Genomic DNA, 16,133 nt, shown 5'->3' on the forward strand with positions numbered 1-16,133 from the left:
CTCCAAAAGGACATTTGCAAACTGAGTGAATGGGTAGTAAAATGGTAAGGAATATGCTTTCAGTTGCAAGCAGAACAGGAGTGTAGAAGCTGCCGCTCTAAAGAGGTTGTTGGACTTCAGTTTTCATAAGTCTCAGCCAGCACAGCAAATTGCCTGGGGTGATGGCAGTTGTGATCCAACACCTGGAGGACCACAGGTTTTGGCACAGCCTTACAGCAGGTCAGAATATTTGTCGATAGAGCTCAGCATTTCCCACTCTGACTGGCAGTATCTCTACAGTGTCTCAGGCAAAGGTCTTCCCCTTCCCCTCCAACCCTGAACTTTTTAGCTGGAGATGCCATGGTTTGAAATGGAGATCTTTTAAAAAGGCAAAAGGTGAAGGACCCCTGGGTGGTTAAGTCCAGTCAAAGGCAACTATGGGGGGCTGCGCTCATCTTGCTTCAGGCCGAGGGAGCCAGCGTTTGTCCACAGACAGCTTTCTGGGTCATGTGGCCAGCAGGACTAAATGCCGTTTACCTTCCTGCTGTAGCGGTACCTATTTATCTACTCACACAGATATGCTTTCGAACTGCTAGGTTGGCAGGAGCTGGGACCAAGCAAAGGGAGCTCACCCCATCGCGGGGATTCGAACCACCAACCTTGCGACCGGCAAGCCCAAGAGATCCTTTACCTGTAAAGCATACGCGCACCACCACTAAACTACAGAATCTAAAATGAACTAGGTTTATTTTCAGTAGGGGTTGGGGAGATAAGGACTATAAGGCTTTAATGAGTGTTTCAATGAGTAGTAGTATGCCCTTCGACCTCTTAGAATGAAGGGCGGTGGGTCAGAGGTAATCAAAACACCTCACATATACATCAAAATCCAGTTGTCTGGCCTTAGATTTTCCTTCCAAATGTGAACATTTCCCCTTTCCCGAGACACAGGAACCCGGTTTAAACCCATCCATGTTGGTGCATTGCAGATGCAAATATTGCAGCATTTATTTCCAGTAACCAGGGCTCTTGCCCAAAACAGTTCTGGAACTCATAATAAAAACAAGTTCCTCTACATTAATCACAGACCATTAATCAAGTACCTGAGAGCTTTTCAAAGATGTAGCAATTTATTTGTGTTAATTACAAGTCTGGCAACAATTGCATTTTCACATTAGGAAGTAATATATCTTTGGGGGAGAGGAAAGAAGATGTTCTTCTTTCTCTCTCTCTCTCTCTGTGTGTGCGCGTGCGTGCGACAAACCTTATTTAAAACAGCTTTTGCATCTTGTTTGATCACTTGAACAGAAACATGAATGTTGCATAAAAGAAATAAAGGTTTGGCAGTGAACATTAGGGACCTTTTAAAAAGGCAAAGCGGGAGGAAATGTCCCATCCTGGAGGTCTTATGTGGGAGATCCAGTCTCCCCACAAATAGAAAGAGGTGCCCACCAAGGAGCACTGAAGGCAAAACCTTTGGTTGACTTTGGATTCTGAAAAAAAGAACAATCAGGGCTGCACGCAAATTTCTCTTAAGCGATGCTGACGGAGATGGAAAGAGCACTGGTCAGTTTGGGTCTCCCTTGGAGGTCAGAACCTGGGACTTCAAATAGGAGTAAACCCATCATAAAAACCGCAGGAATTCTTTCATTTGCAACCAAGAAAAAACATGCACATGGGAGCCTGTGGAACAGCACTTTATAAATCGGCAGCCATCGAGTCAAGGTTTTATTGTTACTAATGCAACTGGACTCAGCTGGGGTTGTGATTGGGTTGGGGAACTGGAGCTGATTGTATGTCCCTATATTCAAAATTAATTTAAAAATATGTTTTAAAAAACCCACAGGAACATAGGAAGTTGCCTTATACAGACCCAGTCCACCTGGCTCAGCATAGTCTACATTGATTGGCAGTGGCTCTTTAGGGTTTCAGAAAAGGGTTTTTTCCAGTCCTACCTGTAGATTGAACCTGGGACATTTTTCTGCATGCAAAACCAAGGACTTTGCCCTTTTACGAAATAAGAGAGAAGCATGGGAAGTTTCCCATCCATCATCTCTAAATTTCTTTGCACAATTGAGAGTCAGAAAAGGACTCAAAGGAGAGGTATTCGGGTATTTTGTACATTCGCAGTGCAGGGGAACATCCTGGGCAAACAAGGTGTCATACTACAGCAAATGCCCCTGCAATCACCCGAGAAGCCATCCAGGTTGACCGTACAAGTCCACATCGTTCCCAGCCATCCTTGGTGCCTGGCGATGATCAGGGTAGGCGTAAATAAACTCCAGATCTGGAATAAAACCAGGAATGGGACAACTCCTACAGCAAGCAGAGCCTTTGAAGCAATACCAAAATGAAAATACAGCAGGACTTTAAAAGGTGCAGCGTGCAGACATCAGGCATCCACAGGGAAAAGTATACTTAGAACCAACACACAGTGGGGGCAATATATGGATCCCAAGAGATCTGGGCAATTTGCTACAATGGCTGGCTGGCTGGCATCCAAGCGGCAAGATGACCTATTGGGTTGCGGCCTGTGCTGAACATGTGCCGAGTCCCAATCCCCGGTGGGAAAGCTAAGACGCTTGTTAAATGAATTCCCAAGCAGTGCAGAAACAGAAGAGTTTGGCTTTGAAGATTTCCTTTCTCCAGTTGCTATGAGGAAGTCAGGCTTTGTTCATGGGTGCTCAAAAGCGAACACGCACTCAGTCAGGTGTGTGCGCAAGCAAGTAAACCAAGCAGCTACCCAAGGAGGCATTGCTCAAGTGATGGGCAGTTCTGCTCCACTGCGTGGGGAGCTGTCGCTAGAGGTGACACAATTATCCACCCACTCCCCTGTATCATTTAAACTAGCTACATATCTCAGAATAGGCCTGCACCACTTGTCGTCCGCTGAGCCAAACACAATGCCACCAACCTGCTCGTCAATTGTCCTCTACTTTATTTTTATTTATTTTTTGCTGCCTCCCAAGGACTACTAAATAAAAAGGGAGGTTGATCAAGTTTCCTGATGGGCCCCCACCCGTGCATTCAGACTGGCTGATCATATATTTGCAGGCCTGCATTAGGAGAGCCGACTGCTGCCGAACAGGAGATGAAGGCCATGTAAACTGATGTGAGCATGCAAAGAACCCTTTGTACCGTCAGAATGCTGGTCTGTTTGGCCCAGGGGCCAACCAGATGCCTCAGTTGGAAGTCCACCACAAGGCTTACCTTCCAAGTCCCGGACTGCAGAATCCGGGACTGGCAGCCGTGTGACACCGGAAGTTGTGTCAGCGTAACTTCCGGTGTCGCTCCACCCATCTATGGGCACCAAAAATGGCCGCCGCCGACACCGGAAGTCTCGTCTATGCACTTCCGGACATGCGTAGATGCGACTTTTGAAGCCGGTGGTGGCCATTTTTGGTGCCCATAGAAGGGCAAATTGGAAAGAAAAAAAATGGCCACCGGCAGGAGAAAATAACGGAGAAAAACGGGAGACAAAGTGATACGGGGGACCACCGGGAAAAGGTAAGTAAAAATGGGGCTTTCCCGGGGAAAACGGGGTACTTGGCAGCTATGCCACAAGGACATGTGGATGACGGCACTCCCCTATTGTTGTCTTCCAGCAGTTGGGAGTCCAACAATCGTACTGTCTCTGATCCTGGAGGCAGGATACGACCATCATGACTAGCTGGTCTCCAATGCCCATGAATTCCGACTGGCAATTTAGAAGGCACAGCACTGGATGACCCCGGCCTATGATGAGAAGCAAGACCTCAAGGTCTCAGGCACAGGTGTTTCTAAGGCCTGCTCCCAGAGATCCTTTTAACCGAAAGGGATTGAACCTGGGTTACTTTCTGTGTGCTTCTGCCATTGAACAGTGCATTGCCTCGCCGATTTCAGAACAGACTGTGCAGCTTGGGGGGTACATGCAGAGTTGCCTGCCCCATTCCATGGGAATGTACTAGCATTCATAATTACACCAAAGATTTAAGACGTTAAAAACACACTATTGTGTAGTACCGTAGGCACAAATAGGGGATGCTAATCAGTTAGGATTACATGATCACATTTTTTTAACCAACCCAAAAAAGGTCTCCTCCAATTAGCTGGGCAGATTTTTAACAAAGTTTTGCGAATATAAAAAGCGCAGAAGGCAAACACCATTCTAAAAGAAGCCTTCTCTAGCATCTCTTTCCAAAAGAACGCTTCTTTGATGTTGCCAAATATGACACATACAATCTACCAACAAAGAAAATGCTATCCTTTGCTTAGAAATAGTCTGTTTACCCATATGCATACTGCAAGATTAATCAATTAAAACAACTTTAATAAGTTTGCTACCCTAGTTAAAACCGCATATTGCTTTTCACTGCCTGTTTAAAACCACATTTTGAACCCATTTTAAAAGGTTTCTGGGTGATATCCAACATTAGCCAGAGTAGGCCCTCTGAAATCAATGGATTTAAGCCCATAGATCTACTCCTGAATACGACTAATTCTGGTGATCACCCTTTGCGTTTAACATGATGCAGACTTTCACCTGTAGTGACTAAAAAGTAGACAACCTAATTAAAAATACAGTATTACAGATTATTATTATTTTTAAAAAATGCAGCAGCCTAATTTGTTTCCAAAGACTTCCTAGTGTCCCCTTGAGGCACCTTCTTCAGGTTTCGCCAAACTGGCATTGCTTGGATACCTACAAAAAGAAAACAAATCATGTAACTAGTCCTCAGCACCGCAAGCCATGATGAAAAATGCAGAAAATAGATGGACAACTGCAGCTCTCTAGAGCTTTGTAGGTCAAACAACTATGTAGTTCTTTCACGTGCATGTTCCTGGGATTGCAGACTAGGAATTGCATGATGGAAAAAGGCTTCCAAGCTATTTCAGGGAAGAGTGAATGAGTCCCAGGCATGATTGCAGAGCTAGGAAAAAGCCAGCAGTTGCAAGGGGGGGGGGGTCCTGCAGGATAGCAAGCAATGAAGTACTCACTTTGGATTGTCAGTTCATTTTAGAACAGGCCGGTCACTTCTCCAGTCGCTGGATCCAGGTCAATGTCATAGAAACAAGGCCTAGTTGGAAGTCCCGGCATTGTGCTCATCTGGACGGAATGGGGGAAAAAATTAAACTGAAACGAACTGAACAAATATCAAAACTGGAGCTAGAAACAGGAGCAAAGAACATTGCTGGATCTAGGTCATGTCAGTGGACCAGTAGCTGCTTGAAGCCAAAGTCCTATTATACCACAAAAAGAGGCAACACGTCGACCGATTCCAACAGGCGAAATATATATCTGTTTTTATCTTTATACACTATAACGACATGCGATGACAGTGATCCAAGGTAATCGTACTGTTTCGGTTTGGTCTTCTTCGGTTTTTTAACTACAAAAAAATAAGTACCCCTGGCTGAGCATTTTTTAGCTAACAATCATTCAGACTCGGACTTGCTTTACACCGTAATTGTGGATTAACAGGAGGAAGGTGAACGCCAAACGTGATTATGTAAAATTTTTAAGACAAAAAGAATCACAATTTATTTTTATGTTCAAAACGCTTCATCCAGAAGGATTGAACTCTTGAGTTAGATTTGAATTGTTTCATCTAATTATATGACTTTCGGGATCTTGAGGTTGCATGTTACTTTAAAATTTCAATAGCCTTGATTAACTAGGGTGTTACCTGTGGTGGAACTGTATATGAAGAAGAAGAAGAAGAAGAAGAAGAAGAAGAAGAAGAAGAAGAAGAAGAAGAAGAAGAAGAAGAAGAAGAAGAAGAAGAAGAAGAAGAAGAAGAAGAAGAAGAAGAAGAGTAGTAGTAGTAGTAGTAGTAGTTTGGATTTGATATCCCGCTTTATCACTACCCGAAGGAGTCTCAAAGCGGCTAACATTCTCCTTTCCCTTCCTCCCCCACAACAAACACTCTGTGAGGTGGGTGGGGCTGAGAGACTTCAAAGAAGTGTGACTAGCCCAAGGTCACCCAGCAGCTGCAAGTGGAGGAGCGGAGACGCGAACTCGGTTCCCCAGATTACGAGTCTACCGCTCTTAACCACTACACCACACACTCTCTCCATTTCCTGCTTTCCATTTCCTGCTTCAGGCAGCAGGGGTCACATATGTGTATGACCCCTGTTCCGCAGATTGTATACAAACACTAAGGTATGTTTTATTTGATTTATTTTGACTCAAGTCTGTTTCATTAGCAAAGTCCTATTACCAGCAGGAAGCAGACCACCAAGGCAAAAAGGCATTTCAACCCTCTTCCTGCTGGCTAGACAACTGAAAAGCTTGCCGTCTCTCCTCCCAGGCAGGATTGCCACTGGTACAGCTGACATTCGCTCTGCGGCTTCACAAGGAGAACGGGACCGGGGGGAGGGGGGGCGCAAAGCTGGGAACTTCTTTCCAGCAAAGGCTCTACCAGAAAGGAGGCATGGGAGGAATTAAGATAGTACGGTTCCATCTGCCTGCCAGTTCTTTAGCATTCCAGCAAAAAACAAAAACAAAAAACCCATCCAGAACCCCAGCTGCCCCTCTTGGTTGCTGCAAACAGGCCCCGGCTATTTTGGGTAGGGCTCTTTGGGAAAGTACGAGAGGAAAACTTGCTACCAAGGAGTGGGGTGGAGTCTCCTTCTTTGGAGGTCTGTAAGCAGAGGCTTGACAGGCATATGTCAAGAATGCTTTGATGGTGTTTCCTGCTTGGCAGGGGGTTGGACTGGATGGCCCTTGCGGTCTCTTCCAACTCTATGATTCTATGATTCTAAAACTCATTGCTTCGAGTTTGGCTTCAAAGTTCATGAGAAGGTAACAGTGCGCTTTGAATGAAGCACCAGTAAACGTACGGCTTCGTTTCAGCTACCATCTTGAGTCTGTGGTCTTTGTGGGTTGCTAATGTTCAAATTCAAACCCTGATTAATTATTATTATTATTATTATTATTATTATTATTATTATTATTAGTATGCTACCCATCTGACTGGGTTGCCACAGCCACTATGGGTGGCTCCCGACATTAAAGACTTCCCTTTAAAGCCTTCAGATGTCTTCTGAAAGTCCGTTAGTTGTTTATTTCCTTGACATCTGATGGGAGGGCGCTACTGCCGAGAAGGCCCTCTGCCTGGTTCCCTGTAACCTCACTTCTCGCAGATCATCTAATGATCATCTCTGGAACTAGCAACCACCATTAGAACTTTGCATACAGTGCAAAGGTTACAGGTTACAGACGCTTCAGGTTACAGACTCCACTAACCCAGAAATAGTACCTCGGGTTAAGAACTTTGCTTCAGGACGAGAACGGAAATCGCGCTCTGGCGGCAGCGCAGTGGGAGCAGAAAGCCCCATTAGCTAAAGTGGTACCTCAGGTTAAGAACAGTTTCAGGTTAAGAATGGACCTCCAGAATGAATTAAGTTCTTAATTATGGCATATGGGTGTAGCTAATCGCCTGCCCCTCTCATAGCTTTCCCACCTCTCCTTACCAGTGAAAGCAGCAGCAACAACATACCTGCCAGGTTAAGCTACCACGGCTTTTCCCTCCCACCAGACAACCTGCTTATGTTCCATACCTACATCTTGTGGAAGCGAGTTCCATAGTTAAACTATTCGCTGACCCAGGGATGGCTGTGGGCAGGATTCCTGCATTGCAGGGGGTTGAACTAGATGACCGCCAGGGTCCCTTCCAGCCCTACAATTCTACTGTGTGAGGAAGATGCTGTTTTCTGCTTTTGATCGCCCACCCTGCAGTTTCATGGAATGACCTTGTAGTTTGAGAGGGAGAGTGAAAAGCATCTCCACTCACTTTTCCCACACCAGGCATTAATCACGTCTCTGATTAGATTGCCACAACACTTTCCCCCATTTTGTAGAGAGCACAGTTAGATGGATGGAGAATTTCCTGCTCAGCACTGCGAAAGAAATCTCCCAAGTTTAGCTAAGACATGAGCCCCTGCTTCCAATATCTTAATCCTGGCTGGTGGGCCATGCAGGCAGCAGAGTCTTAAAGCAAGACAGAGCTACAAATTGGCTGACGTATTCCCACCCCCCCCCCCTAAGATTACTTCTGAAGCAATGGTACATTTTTATGCAGCTCTTTAGAAGGCTCGCTTCACATACAAGGGATCGTAACCCTTAATCAGCGGTATTCTTTCTGCAGGTGTGCTGGGCGGGCTCGCGAGAGACATTTTTAAAAGATTAACCCGTTTTGTTTTTTAAAAAAGACGGGAAGATTTCTAGCAAGCAGCATTTCAGATTAAAAACCAGACCCAAACCCCAACGACCCACAAAGCAAACCTATTACACTCTGAAAATGGCTCCCATCTGGCTCCACAGAACATTATGGGAATGAATTCTAAACAGTGTATGGTGGGTTTTTGGTTTTTTGTTTTTGCTGGTCTTGGTAACCTCCTTTGATTGCAAAGAGGAGGGTTGGGGGAATGTATGTATTCAGCCAGGAGCTAAGATGGGGCCTTAAGAGACTAATACATCTATTACGGCACGAGCTTCCGAGCTCCTTGCTCTTCCCACCCAGAATAAGCGAGCATTTTCTACAACTCCATTTACAAGGTCTTAACATTTGCCTTTGCGGCTGGGATTTCGGCGTCAGTGCTGAATGGGTACATCTGCAGGCAGCAGACATGCCAGGTTAATAGAGGTTAGGGGCGTTCATGAAGCTGCAGACATAAGCAGCGTACCAAGGGCTGTAAATCTGCCCAAAGAAGTCGGCCGTAGCACGGCTTGCGGACCAGCCAAGCCGTTTAATGCCTGGCTTAACCATTTGCTCAAGGAAATAAGCAGCTGCGACAACAAGGAGGAATCAAATTCTCTGTGCAAGAGACTTCCTATTCCCCCCTCCCCCCCTTTTGGATTTATAGCTCTGTAGCGCCGTTCGATCAGAACGTGCCGCGAAGGGTTGCTTAATCTTGAAGTGAGCAAGAGGAGGAGGATTTTCTTTCCGCTTAACCTTCAAGATGTCCTTGCCTTTACAGCAAGCAGCTTGCAGAACTCGGTTCACTGTGGCTGGGACGACCTTCGGCTGCAATCTGAAACACACTTTCCCGGGAGAAAGCCCCAATGAATACGCTGGGACTTAATTCTGAAAATAACACGCCTTGGATTGCGTTACAAGGTTTGGACAGCCCGAAAAAATGACTACCAGGGTGCTTTTCTTGCACAAAATCTCTACCATGTACGCTCTCTCTCTCTCTCTTAGTATGTGTCCAGCTCTTTCTCCCTTCTCTTAAAGAACTTTACATAACAGAACTTTTTCTTTTTAAAAAACAGGGAGAGATGATGTTTATTCACATCAAATACACCCACGGGCTGACGATCAGACAGAAAAGATGAAGATTTACGCATTGCACCTGCTACTTTCGGATCTGTCCATTCAAAGCCAGTATTCACCCTCTCCCACAGCCTTGCTCTTATAGCAGATATCTTAATGAGCGTAGGGACGGGGAAAGGCGTTCGTAAATCAAGTCACTTTTGCGTCTCTGTTGCTCAAGAGGGCCGCGTTGCCCCTTCCCTAGCAACAACACAAAAATATAATAGTGAGTGGCGTCTCAGACCAAGACAATACGAGGAATATTGTTCACAAGGGAGAGATGTGAACATGTGGGGTCATTGGAATATGCAGTTGTGATGGATAAATAAAGAGAACCATGGAAGGGGGGGTAAGGGAAGTCGAAGATTATGAATATACAGTTCTATTCAATGAAATGTTAAAAAAAATCAATGGAAAAATGTAACTAAAAAATTACCTTTGTAGAGCTGCAAAAGGGAAAGCAAATGGCCAGGGGACTGCAGCAATCCGTTACGAGGAAAGACTAAAAGATTTAGGACTTTATAGTTTAGAAAAAAGCAAGTCAGGACACACAACAGAGGTACATAACGTAATGTACGGTGTAGAAAACGTGGATAAAATACGTATTTCCCCCCACTCTCTCGTAATTCTATAGGCCAGGATCATTCAACAAAGCCATATGGCGATGGCACACTCAGGACAGATAAAAAAATAAAAAAACTTCCTCACTAGAGCTCACTAGAATGATAGAATTGCAGAGTTGGGAGGGACCATGAGGGTCATCTAGTCCAACCCCCTGCAATGCAGGAATCTTGCTGCCCACCGTGAGGCTCGACCCCACGACCCTAAGATTAACAGTCTCCTTATCTTCTCTAGATTGGGGACCGACAATCAACTGCATCGCCCATTTGCAGACCACAGCAATAGGTTCCATCAGCTCAAGTTTCTACCATCCCATTCTGCTGTGGGAGATGGAGAGAACATGATGCAACTCTGAAAATACTTTAAAAAACAACACCTCCTACCCCACACACCCTAATAAATTCAACCGGAACAATATAATCTATACCAATAGCCTTCCAGCCGCAATCTTTCCAGTCCACTTGTCCCTTACTGCAACAAGATGTGATGCTGGGCACCAGCTCAGAAAGGCTTTAGAAGGGAATTGAGATAAAATTCATGGAGGAGAAGACTATATCTGTAGAGCTACTAGTCAGGATGATGACTGCTCTCTGGGGGATTAAGAGGCACTGGGGATTCTGAATTCCAGCTGATGCAGCAGGAGAGGTGTAGGGCGGTTCTGTTCTCCTTGTGGGCACCTCAAGGACTTTGGTCTGGCCACAGGATGCTGCGTTCAATAGGCCTCTGGTGCTTATTCTGAGCTTTGCAGGGCGAGTGGGTGGTTGTGACACCTCCCATCTGAATTACAGGAGAGCATAATACATCCATTCTCTCGTTTCCACTCCCACAGCCGGCAGGGCTATGAATGTTTCCGCAAAAGTGAGAAAGAGCCGTCACAAATAGGTGTTTGGCACTCTCTCGGGAGGTTGCAAACAGTCAGGGAGGGAGGGGACCTCAGGCTCGTGCCGTACAGACCTTAATACAAGGCTTCCTCCACCAGCCCGGCTACAAAACCAGCTCTGAGCCGCAGGACTCCTTATAATCTTTGCGTTCTGAAGTGATGTTAACGGGAGCAGCAACACTGCGCTGAGCGAGTGGGTTCTAATAATGGCAAGCATAAAGATTATGCTAATGACCTCGTTGGCTGACGTGGGCTTGTTCCGGGAGGGTGCAGTTTGAAAGAGAACGTCGGTGGAGTCAAAGACCCATTCCGACCCCCTGCGTGCACCCCCTCCCCGCCGGCCGACATCAACCGGTGCTCCCAAGACATTGGTTTCCGAGTGGCTTGTGTCAGGCTTAGGTTGTCAGCAAAAACAATAAAGCACTCGAGGGCGGGGATGTTAAATAGTTGTTGAGGGGAACAAACCACAGCTCGGGCCTAAGCTTTCCAGGAGGTCTTGCCCCAATGAGGCAGTTGCAAGGACCGGATGTCCCCATCTTCCCACCCCTCTCTTAGGTTCCTCGTCTCCAGAGTTTCCCCACAAAGTCTCAAACTGTGGCTGTACACAATTCACCTCCGCCCCACTCTTTTCATTTCTGTGCGTTCTTGGAGACCAAGGAGGGAGCGGAGCTGGTCGCAGCAGGAAGCAGGGACTCCCTGGCTTCTTCAGCAGCCTGTCTTCACCCTGCCTTCTGGTCACCCTCCCCTCTAGCCTCTGCTTCAGCCTCAGAGTCTGCACTGCTCTCTGCCGCAGCCTCAACCTGCTCACTAAACCCTGTTACCTCTTCAGCTTCCAACACCTCCTCCTCCCAGTCTGCTCCCTCTTCTCCGTCTGACCACTCCTCGTTGTCTCAATTCCCAGGCTCTGAGCCTCCTTCCCTTGGGGGTTCCGCAGCTGGTTCCTCCCACCATTCCTCTGCAACCAACCAGTCCATGACATCTTGCCAGGGGTAATCACGCCTACAGTAGGGCTGGGCGACATATTGTCCAAAACCTGGTTTGAAGTCCGTATTGTGATATCGGTTTCATAATTTTTGACCTGGCAATATCTTGTGAATCATGGTGTGTGTGTGTTATGCAAAAATCGCGATGCGGGAAAAACCATGAAGCCAGCCAAAGCCTCTACATAGCTCCATCCTTATTTCAGACATTGTGATGTATCAGTATATTGCTATGTTTAGCTTGTGATATATCACAATGCTGAAAAACAGGTATCGTCAAGCCCTAGTGTGCAGCATTCCTGCCCCTTCCAGAGGTACATACCTGCCAAGTTGTGGTCAGAGAAATAAGGGACCGGGCCGGAAATAGCAGACCGGAAGTAGCGCTGCCGCCATTTTGGAAATGGGCGGAGCATGCTCAGAAGTGACTTTTGATGCTGCTTTGCCCAGTTCCAAAATGGCCGCCGCGCCAGAATAAATCGGGGAAAAACAAAAAAAAATCTGTTTTTTCAGCTAGGAACAGCTGGAAAAACAGGGATTTCCCAGGGAAAACTGGAGACTTGGCAGCTATGGAGGTACTGCATTTGTGATGTGTCCCTCAGGCCAAGAAAGTTCAGTCACCTGTAGTGTTCTGCATGCTCTGACAATGGGGCTCCAAAGGCACAGGGATTTGGGCAAGTCCTGCGACTGATCCTAAGGCCTGAACCCAGTACCTCAAGGCTGGCTCTTTCTGCCAATGAGCTATGGCTCTTCCACCTGAACATAAGGAGCATTACCTTAACCTGCCAGCTCCTGAGATTCTTTTCTTTTCTTTTTTTAATGCCATATGGTTTTGTGAGAGCCTGGAAAAACAACAGCAAGAATCTAGCGCTACAGGCAGACTTCCGTAAGATGCTTGGGGGATTTCAATTAAAAGCCAAGCCGTCCAAATTTGGAGATGCCAAAACAAAGACAAAATGTTTTAGTCTTCCGAACGTTCCTGCAACATGTGCTTTGCTATTTATACCAGAGAACATTTTTTTTTTTGGCTCCTTCCCTCAACTCTCTCCTGACCACAAATCAGCAATATTCACCCAAAATCAGCAATATTCACCATAAAATAATTGAAGGTCAATTTGGATAAGGAAAGAGTGAAACCGGGCTGCAGGTTTAATGCAGCGTGCTGGAGATTTTTTGATTTTTTGAAAACAAAAGTGACTTAATGTACACAGCATTGAAAGTAAAACTGCTTTGTAAGCTTGTACAACACAAAAAGGGGTCTTGTTTGTTTGTTTGTACCCCGCCCATCTGGCCGAGTTACCCCAGCGCCCAACACATATAAAAACAATAAAACACGAAACATACAGAGCGGCCTTCAGATGTCTTCTAAAAGTCAGATAGTTACTTATCTCATTGACATCTGATGGGAGGGCATTCCACGGGGAGGGCACCACTACCGAGAGGGCCCTGTACCTGGTTCCCTGTAACTTCACTTCTTGCTGTGAGGGATTTGCCAGGAGGACTTCGGAGCTGGACCTCAATGTCTGGGGAGAATGATGGGGGTGGAGACCCTCCTTCGAGTATACAGGCCTGAGGCTGTTTAGGACTTTTTTAAATGAGAAGGGGTGCTTTACGGCCTAACACCAAGAGAATGACATCCATACAAACTGGAGAGATTCACACAACTTCTCAGTCCCTCCAGCTCTCTTTTCCATCTGGAAACAGCATTTTGCTAGTCCAGCTTTCCTCAACTTTGCTGGCCATGCTGGCAGGGGATGATGGGATTTGTAGTCCAACGACGTTTGGGAATCCAGGGTTGGGGAAGGCCGTGCTGGGCTACATAGACAAAAGGTCTAAGGCAGCTCTCCATGTTTGCTACCCGCTCTCAATTTAATCCACACAAAAGCTTTCAATATGTAGCACTTACCGTTCCTACTAGCGGATACAAGAATCCTGCGCCCACACTGGCTCGGATGTCTCTGATGGGCAGGATGAAACCAGACGGCACCCCTTTCTGTTCTGGGTCGTGAGACAGCGACAGGTGGGTTTTCGCCATGCAGATGGGCAGGTTCCCAAAACCCTGGATGATGGATTGAGGAGACCACAAGGAAGAGCAGGACAACTTTTGAACAGCGTGCCAGTAAAACATTATGCAATTGCTCCAATTAAAGTGTACTCAGCTCTGTCGTGCCTTGATTTAAACAGATCAATTCTGTTCAATTGGCTCACTCCCAGCCTGCCGGATTCTCTTTATCAATCACAGATATAGTCATCTTTGTTCCTTCTAGTTACTAAATGAGTTTTTAACAAAACAAAACAGCGCCATTCACAACCTGCTGGTGTGAATGGGTTGCTCTGTTCTTGTTTTATAAACATCTGGGGCATGGTTGAGGATCCTGCGGCCTCCCCAGATGTTGCTGTGCTCTTTGGCCAAGCTTTCCCCCCATCTCGTGCCATGCTAACATCACACATAAGATCATTTGTGGGGCAGGTGGCTTAGGGGAAAAGACATCACAGGCCAAACTGGGACCTGTGTTGGGCCAATTCTGGCCCATGGGACAGCGGATCCAGACCTCCATGGTAAGCCAAATCTTGGCTTGGGCTCAGTGTAATGAAGTAGTAAAATGGACCTTGGAGGCTACAACATCCCCTCCAGGAGCCTGAATATTTGCGCCATCTCATGTGGGGAAGATGGGGCTCATCAACCTGGGAAGGTAGCCCATCTAGGAGAAGAAAAACTCTGAACCTAAACCTCCACCGCCATATGGGATATCTTCAGAAGAAGAAAAGGCTAAGCAGCAAACCCTACGCAAATCCAGGCCTCCTTCTTGCAACTCCAGCAGGCAAGGTGGTGCCAGACGTATTGCTCTGCTTTCCTTTGGACCACACCAGCGAGGCCAAGAAGGGGAGTATTGTCATCTGGGCAGCCCAAGGCTCCATAGACTCTGCCCAGGCTTGCGCCCTGGGGAGGTCATTTCGGTGCTGCTAACGTGGCAGTTTGGCTTCACCGTTGGAAGTGAACGCACTCTCCTGTCTCTTGAGCCCGATGGATTGCCAACGACCTAACACAAGTTCTCTAGACAAGTTAAATTGTCTTAGGCTGTGAACCAGGCATAGGCAAACTCGGCCCTCCAGATGTTTTGGGACTACAATTCCCATCCTCCCTGACCACTGGTCCTGTGAGCTAGGGATCATGGGAGTTGTAGTCCCAAAACATCTGGAGGGCCGAGTTTGCCTATGCCTGTGTTATAGGATTGCACTGTTAAGTCTGGCTCCAACCCTACGCCCTTCGTGCGTAATTTCTGCTGCAACGGAGTAGCACTGCTACCCCAAAGGGAAAGTAAAAGACCCCCTAATGCTGCCATTTGCAGTTCTATGAAGATGATCTGCTAATTGCGTGTGCTTTTGCAAGAAGCCAATATGGATCTTGGGCTTTCTAAAACAACAACAACACAACAATTTCATTCCAGCAATTTGGAAGCAAAGTTTCAACTGAGATACTTAATTGGAGCTGCGAGTGCCGTAACTTTAGTTTATTAAGGAGCGGTGAGTAAGCAGCAGTAAGCAAAAACTCCAAATATGCTTTTTAAATGGACACTCACGGGATAAAGTGCAAATAACTTTGCATATCATTGGCCTACAGAATTTTAACAAGGAATGTTAACCTTCTTTTTGGAATTTACAAATGCACATGCAAGCTACAAATGTGTTAACATCCTTAACTAAGGCAGTCTGAATTTGGTGTCAAGAAAAGCCGAATGACATCCGACTGAAAAGGGAGAAGATGCAAATTAAGTTTACAAGCTCATAAAAAGAATAAGCCCTAATTATCAGCATCATATCAGAGAGAGAGAAAGCAAGAATAGGCAACATGCCCAAATGAAGCCCGTTTTTCCCCTGAAGAAGCATTTTCTAGGCTTTTTTCCTAAGAAATGAATTAAGAGAGACTTGGTAGCTGTTGACCAACAGGCTATGTTTGCAGAAAAAACCAGAACGTGCACTATAAAATCCAAACATAGGAGCCCAATCTTGCAAGGATGTTTTGCTAGCATACCTGCTTGGTGTACAGAAGAATCTTCTGCTCTGCTTCTGGCAGCAGTTCAACGTCCTTTGCCCCGTAGATCGTCTGTGCAATAATTCTTATCTTGTCTAGAATTGGAAGCTAGAAAGAAAGACAGGAAAGGGAGCGGGGAGAGAGAGTCAGTCCAATTCTTTTCCTACCGCCATGGGATGCCAAATCAATAAGGAATGTAGCCAATCCTGGTAATCTGAAAGCAACAAGAACACATTATTTTTCCAAGCAGAAAACTTACTGGCGAGGGGCTGGACCAGAAAATGGAAGGCTTACCCGGAGTGGTGGCGATGGGGAGGAACCTCAGGCCCAGGGCACAGATGTGGCCCTCC

At 46.3% G+C, this 16,133-nt stretch overlaps 1 protein-coding gene across 2 annotated transcripts in view; it reads right to left on the reverse strand.

Annotated features, from left to right (window-relative positions):
* Positions 1–1,087: 1,087 nt before the first annotated feature.
* MTHFD1 (methylenetetrahydrofolate dehydrogenase, cyclohydrolase and formyltetrahydrofolate synthetase 1) overlaps positions 1,088–16,133 on the reverse strand; it is a 63,834-nt gene continuing 48,788 nt past the window's right edge. For both annotated transcript variants that reach the window (XM_035104499.3, XM_035104508.3), the window contains exons 25-28: positions 15,784–15,891; positions 13,657–13,809; positions 4,954–5,062; positions 1,088–4,657 (exon numbers count right to left, since the gene is read on the reverse strand). In XM_035104499.3, coding sequence (XP_034960390.1) covers positions 4,973–5,062; positions 13,657–13,809; positions 15,784–15,891 — 351 coding nt within the window. In that variant the 3' untranslated portion in view covers positions 1,088–4,657; positions 4,954–4,972. The remainder of the gene's footprint in view (positions 4,658–4,953; positions 5,063–13,656; positions 13,810–15,783; positions 15,892–16,133) is intronic.

The sequence above is a fragment of the Zootoca vivipara genome, chromosome 1 (assembly GCF_965207765.1).
Source record: "Zootoca vivipara chromosome 1, rZooViv2.hap1.1, whole genome shotgun sequence".
NCBI lineage: Eukaryota > Metazoa > Chordata > Lepidosauria > Squamata > Lacertidae > Zootoca > Zootoca vivipara.